General features: G+C 34.2%; 1 protein-coding gene across 1 annotated transcript in view; it reads left to right on the forward strand.

Annotated features, from left to right (window-relative positions):
• HDAC2 (histone deacetylase 2) overlaps positions 1-6,735 on the forward strand; it is a 31,861-nt gene extending 25,126 nt beyond the window's left edge. The window contains 6 exon segments of the mRNA XM_042477451.1: positions 661-801; positions 1,630-1,738; positions 2,808-2,938; positions 3,854-4,009; positions 6,138-6,195; positions 6,359-6,735. Coding sequence (XP_042333385.1) covers positions 661-801; positions 1,630-1,738; positions 2,808-2,938; positions 3,854-4,009; positions 6,138-6,195; positions 6,359-6,389 — 626 coding nt within the window. The 3' untranslated portion in view covers positions 6,390-6,735.
• Positions 6,736-8,425: the final 1,690 nt, after the last annotated feature.

Genomic DNA, 8,425 nt, shown 5'->3' on the forward strand with positions numbered 1-8,425 from the left:
AAAGGGCTTTATGAGCATGTTGTACTATTTTAATGGCTATATTTTTAAAACTACTTTTATTTTTTTTAATTATATGTTTTAAAATGGAGGTTAGTGGTTTTTAGTGGTAATCGTTTAATTCCATTTGATGTTGAACTTTTTATGTTTTAACTATAATGTACTTGCTTTAATGTGTAAATTGTTTTGAGTCCCAGTTTGAGGGGGGAAATGTGGCATAGGCAATGCTGATAATAATAGTGCCAACAACAGTAACCACTGCCTCAACAACAATAATATTCTGACAGTTGGGGAGCAGTGGTGGAGAGTTCGTTTGCATCCTTTTATCCATCACAGAACAGGGAAGCACCTTGGAAAGGCATAACATGTAGAGCCCTATATACATAATAGTGTGACCTTTTTCTCTGATTATAAAGATGGTTAGACCTTGATTGCCAGCTGGCATTTTAAGAGAAATGTTTTAATGTACATATGTTTTCAACCAGCCTGCCAGATCACATAATATGTGAAATATAAGAATGTCAGTGTTTTGCTATAAAGGAAACGTTATTGTATGTAGTCTAGTATGTTTGGATTATACAATCTATATAATGAGGATTCTTCTGTTTGCCTTTATAACACTTGTAAGAAAATCTATGTATAAGTCATGTTTGTTTCTAACAGGTCATGCTAAGTGTGTGGAAGTTGTGAAAACTTTCAACTTGCCTCTTCTTATGCTTGGAGGAGGTGGATATACCATACGTAATGTCGCTCGGTGCTGGACGTATGAGACTGCTGTTGCCTTAGATTGTGAAATTCCTAATGGTAAATATTCTGAAAAGTATCATAGTATCACATCACACTTCCAAGGAATTGTTTGCACCCTGAACTTTTGTCATGCTTAGTTATCAGACCTAGGGTTTTGGCAGCCCTACAGTAAGTTCCACTAACATACTAACAGAATATTTTGGTTGGAAAGCATTTAACCCCTAGAACTTGATCAAGATCTTTTAGATCTTTAGAAAACAATGCTAAGCAAAATACTGGAACTTATTAGGTGACCTCAAATTGTTCTCTTTCAAAATAGAAACAAGAAATAGAAATCAATTAACTACTAGGGTACTAACTAGAAACTATAGATTCAGTAAAATCTGATTTTGTAGCTTAATATGGGATATAAATATAATTACAAAAGATGAAATTGCATTGTGCAACACTGATTTAATTAGAGCAATTAAACACATACTATACATACTTAAGAGTTAGCCCTTTTTTGCTATAGTGTCTGAATAATTGAAAAGCAGGAAATCCTTGATACAAATGGCTTATGTGTCTTCAGTCAGGGTTCTAAGTAGCTGCACATGGCCTTCCTATATATATTTCTCTATCAGATGTTTTATAAATTATGAATAACGTGAAAATGTCTTATTATTTAGAACAAATATGTGCACGTTATTTTGTGCAGTGTCACCTTAATTGTGTCCCTATGTGTGAATTTATTTATCTGAATTAAGAAATGTGCAGGAAAATGGATAATTATGATTTTAAAAAGCTGTCAAATACGAACATGTATATTTTAATGTTTAAAGATCTGTTATGAAAACCAGCAATAAAGCTGTCTAAGGTGTTCCACCTCTTGTTTTGTTTTGATAGAGTTACCATACAATGACTACTTTGAATATTTTGGACCAGATTTCAAGCTGCACATTAGCCCATCAAATATGACAAATCAGAACACCCCAGAATATATGGAGAAGATTAAGTAAGTATTTTATTTGATTTATATCTTGCCTTTCTCATAAATGGAACTCATAGAGGCTTATTTTTGATAAGCAGAGAATAAAGGTTTGCAACTGTTTCTTGATTTAAGTCATGATTTATTTTCCCCCAGGAGCAGGGAAGGTGGGTGGGAAGATAATAGATCCTAAACTGTTGAGACAGCAATTGAAGCTGCTGATTAAAGAGGAGATAAGGCAAACTCTTAAATGCTTCAATATCAGTTGGGAGAAATTTTGATTTTGCAGTATTTGGCCTCTATCAAAATTTTATTTGATTGGAAAGTGAAATAGTGGGTTTTGCATAGGAAATACTAATTTTAAGGAAATCGTTCTATCAATATAAACAATGTACCTGAACATTTTTTTAAAAATCTGCTGTGTGGAATTACATTATTGATTGTTAATACATTTCCATTGAACTGGGATACCAGCAGTAAGTTCCTAGAGCTATGCACACACACACATGCAGGCATGCTCATCTGACACATGCAGGCACACATATACCCGTGACCATAAAAGCTTTACCTGACATATTATTATTATTGTTGTTGTTATTATTATTGTTGTTGTTGTTATTATTATTATTATTATTATTATTATGCTTTATTTATATAGCACTGTGCATTTACACAGTGCTGTACGTAAAACAATAAAATAGATATAGTAAACCTGCCAATGGCGTACAATCAAAGAAATAATAGCATAATATATATAAATAATATGTAACAATATAGAAAATGGTTCAATAAAGTAAAGCAGGCAACAAATTAAAAACATCAAATAACAAATATAGTCACGCATTGCCTGAGAACATTTCTCTGAACAGGATGGTCTTCAACTCAGTTTTGAAATAGATATCTCCGTTTGGTTGTTACAGCCTATTTGCAAGAGAACTGCCTCAGTTTTCTTGTTATATAGCCTTCTATGATCATTAGCCAATTTTTTTTCTTTTCTTTTTTCATCTTATGGAAGAATAAAGACACTGTAAACATATATTGGAGGAAAAGGTTGTATCTGAATAAATAACTTTTCCCTGGGTTACTTGCTTTGCAGACAACGTTTATTTGAGAACTTACGCATGTTGCCCCATGCTCCTGGTGTACAGATGCAGGCTATCCCTGAAGATGCTGTTCATGAAGACAGTGGGGATGAAGATGCTGAAGATCCAGACAAACGTATTTCTAGTAAGAGAGGGCTAACGTAAGACAAGTTGATTTAAAAAATTGAGCAGTGTTGTAAAGTGATAATAGCAGAAAAATGTTACATATAAGTTCATATAATTCAGGATTTATTTCTTATTAATTAGTCTATCCTATATATATTGATTGATTTTCTTAATAGCAGAGCCTCTTTGTCTTCCATGTTCTGATGTAAAATTTCTATTAAGCTTTTTGTATTCCTCATAAAGTGCTGGAAATAATTTGTATCTGGTTGGCCATTTCATGTGTCTCATCTGCCTTGAGGCAGTTCTGTTCCTCCCTTTTTCATCACTAATTACAATCTGACTATATTCTCTTGACACATAGATAAATATATATTAGACTAACTCTGAAATCATGGGACATGCTAAACAATTGTAATCTAGTAATTGTTCCTGAAATTTGGTGATATTTTTTCTTGTTTATGGGAAGGAAATAATTAATCCAGGATTGCATTGCAGTTGCTATTTGCAACCATAGTTACTGTTTTAGGCCTTAAAATGTCTTGCTATAAATGGGCACAAATTAATAATTGTAGAGATGCTTCCTTCTTATCAAGCCAAACAGGAATTCCCTGCTGTTTCTTGGTTTAAAATGGAGCATGTTCTCCTTAGAGGGAGGATGTCAAAAACTATATCCTTATAATCAGTTTGTTTCTTAATTTCTAAATCTGAGATGGACCAAGCACAACCAAGGGCCACATGCAGTTCCTCAAAGACAATTTTTTTTTTAGTTTTTGCCCCCTTCCCAAAAACAAAATGTCTTGACCAAAAAGTGGTGTCTTTTTCTCCCCCCTCCCCCAGCTGTAGGGAAAAAAATTCATGGGATACCTTCTTGATAATAAAAGAAGTGAAATGCACAGAGAAATATTTCAAGACTGTTCTAATATTTCTGTTTTAGTTCGTGCATCTGATAAGCGGATAGCCTGTGATGAAGAATTTTCTGATTCTGAAGATGAAGGTGAAGGTGGGCGTAGAAATGTTGCAGATCACAAGAAAGGAGCAAAAAAAGCTCGATTAGAAGAAGACAAAAAAGAGATAGAGGACAAAAAAGCAGGTACTGGGCCAATGCCTAAATGCATTTTTCTTTTCAGTTACATTTACAATATAGTCTTAAGTATACCATACTCATTTGTAAGCAAGTTCTGAAAGAAATTTAATTTGCAAGGCTAGAATAGCATTTTTTTTAAAAAAAAAACCTTTTAAATTAAATTTTAAAAACAAAAATCATACAACTACTCAAAGAACTCTGACCTAACAAAAAATAAGCAAACAAAAACCAAAACTAAATTACACTAAAATAATAATAAATTAAACCAAACTACTCCTCCCCATAAAACTTTACGTTAATATCAACATAAACTCAAATTAACATGCATTAAAATTATCTTCCTTCTTTCCAAGCCTAATATGAACATTCACAATCTTAAATTTCTCAGTAATACTAACTCATTTTTATCTCACTTCTAACTGAAGAATTTGAATAAGAGAGCCTCAGGTTTTAAAAACAAAGACCTGAGCAGGGTTGTTAATAGCAGGATTTCATGGAGGTCTCTTATTCATCGGGTCACCATAAGTCAAAGCCAACTTGACAGTATATAACAACCACAAAATATGATAAATATTAGGTCAAACCTACACAACCTCTAACTTAAACCGGTTGTGGGTATGCTCTTTATCTCTCCTGTCATCTTGGATCAGCCTGAACAGTTGAGATACCAACTAACTTGCCTTCTGTGATACATGATCATTAGGCTTCCTTTTGGTTTAGGTCATAACTTTTGGATTCTTCATCTAGGCTGTCAGTATGATTTTTAATACTTTCAAGAAGATATCTTTAACCTGTACAATCAGCTCCTAATTTTAAAAAGTCATAAATAGACTCTAACTTTTGTTCAACTTCACTTAAACCTTTTTATCAGTTTTCATTGTCAATTGTGACAGTTGGCTCTGAAAATAGGCTGCAATTTTATATACCAGAGTTAGGAAAAGTGTCTCCCATGATGTTTTTGAAGCTCCCATTGGTAAAGATCCAAAATCCCCATGTATTGAAGCCTTAGAGAAAATTATTTTTCCCCTTTTTTTCTTTTTTAATGGGGAGGAATGGAATTTTTGCGTGGCGGGGAACATAAAGTTTTAGCATGCTTTACAGATTGATAGTCACTTTGTTGCTTTAGAAAAAACATGTATAGCCTGGCTTGGTTTAAAGGTATCATGTCTGAGACAGGGAAAGTAGTGTTTATTCAAATAATACTTGCAAATTCAATTTATTTTTTTAAAGTTTTGGGGCTTTAGGATGTACGCTATGGGCAAGTTAATTTTTTATCTATTTTACTAATTGTATGTACAGTGCTGTGTAAATCTACAACGCTGCATAAATAAAGCATAATAATAATAGCAAATAATTGCAATGGGAAGAATAATGTTAGTAAAACAAATAACAGTTTGTCTCCTACAGGCACAAGATCATGTCTGATCATGGCAGCAAAGCAGGGAGTGATTAGTACTGAGATGGGAGACCACCAACAAATACTAGGATATATTTCAAAAGAAGGAAAAACCATCTCTTGAGTATTCATTGCCTGAGAAAACCCTATGAAATTTACAGGGTCACTGTAAATGGACAGCTAACTTGAAGGCACACACACACACACCCCTATGTTGGGGAAAGCAGTTGGGAAATGATAATTGGAGGGACGTGTTAGGTATAGAAAAAATAGGACACATCTGTTTGTAATAGTTAGGCATCTGGAGTGTCTTTATTCAGAATATTATACAGCCTTTCCAAACACAGTCCTCCATAGTAAAGCATTCATTCCAATAAAAAAAGAGAAAAAGAAAGCAGGACTAGGAATTTCAGTAATGTGAGATTCAATATATAGTCTTATATGAAAGTCTACCTCTAAATAGTTTTTAGAATTAATATTGGCAGAATCATAGTATGGATACAATGTCTTAAATATTTTGGTTTCTAGGCTTTCCCATCTCTACCCAAGTTTTCCCATCTCCCATTTTTTTTCAACAAGTGTTTAAAGGGTTTTTGTTTGTTGTTTGTTTTTTGTTTTGTTGTCCTCTGCTCCTTGTGGGGTGGGCAGAGGGCAATTTTTCAAAGCAGGAAATTAACCAGAAGTCTGAGTTGATATGTAGGGGATTGTAATGTTAATATTAGTATTCATTGTTTTTAGATATTAAAGAGGAAGATAAATCCAAGGATAGCAGTGGTGAAAAGGCTGACACCAAAAGGTAAGTAAATTGTGGGTCTCTTATAATGTATCTCTCCTTCAGAATGTCCATTCTGTTTCAAATGTAATGTAAGCAGTGCACAACTGTTCATGAATGAGCTGAAAACTACATTAAATTGTGACCCGTGTTAATGGTTGGCTTTTCCCCCCTCCCCCCTGAACAGCACAAAGTCGGAACAGCTCAGCAATCCTTGAGTATAAAGCCTCACATCAATTAAAGGACACAATACTAAAGTGGGAAAAAATGCTAAACGGAACTTTTTCATATGGGAAAAGACTGTTGATTTTCATTTTGTACAATTCGGCATGGAGCGTATTTATTTTCAAACAACTGTGTTTTGTTTTTTGCAAGTTGTATTGTGTGTTTCCTAATTATGATGCTGAAATTTGTTCCTTCCAACAGGCTTTAAGTAATAGTATTTAAAATGGATGTGAGTTATTATGTTAAACGTCTAAACTGATCTGTTAACATTTGCCTTTTCCTGAACTGATTTTACCCCTTTTTGTAACTATATCTTTATTAAAAAAAAATTGTACTTGGCTGTCTTGTCTGTCATTGTGTAGTAAACACTTGTATAAATATCACATTAACGAGGCTGTTAAGAAGATCTCAAGTGAAGCTTGAAATTGTACTTAGCTATTTTAAATGGTTCGCAAAGAAAACTCCTTAAATGATTTGTTAGTAGGTTGAACAACGAATGTTGGATTAAAAGACTGGTTTACCTAAGGATTTCACAGTTCCTTGTGAAAATAAAACTTTGCAGAATTCTCATAAACTAATTAATCTTCTTTCATGTTCAAGAAGTCAGTGTTAAGATGTACCAATAATTTAGAATATCTTAAATACCAAAAGGCACTACCATCATTAACAAATTTAGGTATTTTGGAATATATAAAGCACTATTCTGTCTATGTGTAAGTATCCTCTTGTCCTATACATTCTTCAGTTGGAATAGTTAGATCAAGTCTACACAATATGGAGCTCTCCAAAAGGAATCAGCTGTATATCATAGGCAAACTCCCCTCCCTTGCACCAACAGCTAAGTGTGATCTCCAAAGCCTAATTAGTGGAGTTTGTTGTGCAATGTGGCTCAGATTCAGAAGATGGTGGACTCCCTTCCTTTTGGAGGTCTTTAAACATGTTGCATGGACATCTTTTGGGACTGCTTCAGTTGTATATTCTTGCATAGCAGCAGATTGAACTACATGGCCCTTGCGGTCTCTCCCAACTCTGATTCTGTCATTTTAAGTCTGTGTTTATCACAAACTAAAGAACTGTGGTCCATTTTTCCTGCCATTAGGTCTCTTGACATTTTCTTTTTCTCTCCTCACACACAAATTGTCTGATCTTAGCACTGTTTGAATAATCCTTAGTTCCATGAATTTGAACAGCACAAGGTAGCTGATTAGTTTAAAAGCAAAAACTGTTTTTGATCCTGTTTTTTTGCAGACAGAAGATCCAGCATTCTGTTTTCTATGATGTTCAACCAGTTATATATGAGATGCCCACAAACAGGCCATGAGGGTAATAGTATGTTTCCCATGCTGTCCTTAATTCTGTAGGTGGCATATAGCCATCATGACCTGTACCTACTGGTATCCCTATCCTCTATGAATTGTCTAATCCCAACTCTGATCGTCATGACATATAATGGTATCAAATTCCAAGTTAACTATACATGTTTTCCATTAGGTTTTACAGATGGTTGTGTCATACAAAATAGAAAGTGGTTTAGAGAACATTGTGAGTCATTGCTACATACAACTTTCAATTTTCATGATGATAATTTAGTAATTGTTATTCCCCACATTTTTATTTCATACAAATTTGCCAGATCTACATCCAATATAATACGCCTATACAGAACTGGGTCAGGTGGAATTCAAAGAGACTTACTGCTAGGCAAGTTTACATAGATTTGTAGGCTTATCTGCTGGTGTATCAAGCATGGAGGAAAATTTAACTAATTTCCATTCCTTAGCAGAAGCGGGGGGGGGGGGGTTCTTAGTTTTAGGCAAGAATATATGCCTGACAAGTTTACCATTTGGTTATACAAATATGATCAGGGCTCCACAAATTGTAGCTTAGTTTGCTAGCCAGGGCTTGAGCTTACGTGGGATTTGCCTTACTCAGGGAGGGTCTGGAACGGATCCCCCACGTAAGGCTAGGCTCCACTGTATAAATGTAAATTTCAAACAGTACAATAAAATGCAGCATATACAGTATATTT

This window comes from Sceloporus undulatus, chromosome 1 (genome assembly GCF_019175285.1).
Source record: "Sceloporus undulatus isolate JIND9_A2432 ecotype Alabama chromosome 1, SceUnd_v1.1, whole genome shotgun sequence".
In the NCBI taxonomy this organism is placed as follows: domain Eukaryota; kingdom Metazoa; phylum Chordata; class Lepidosauria; order Squamata; family Phrynosomatidae; genus Sceloporus; species Sceloporus undulatus.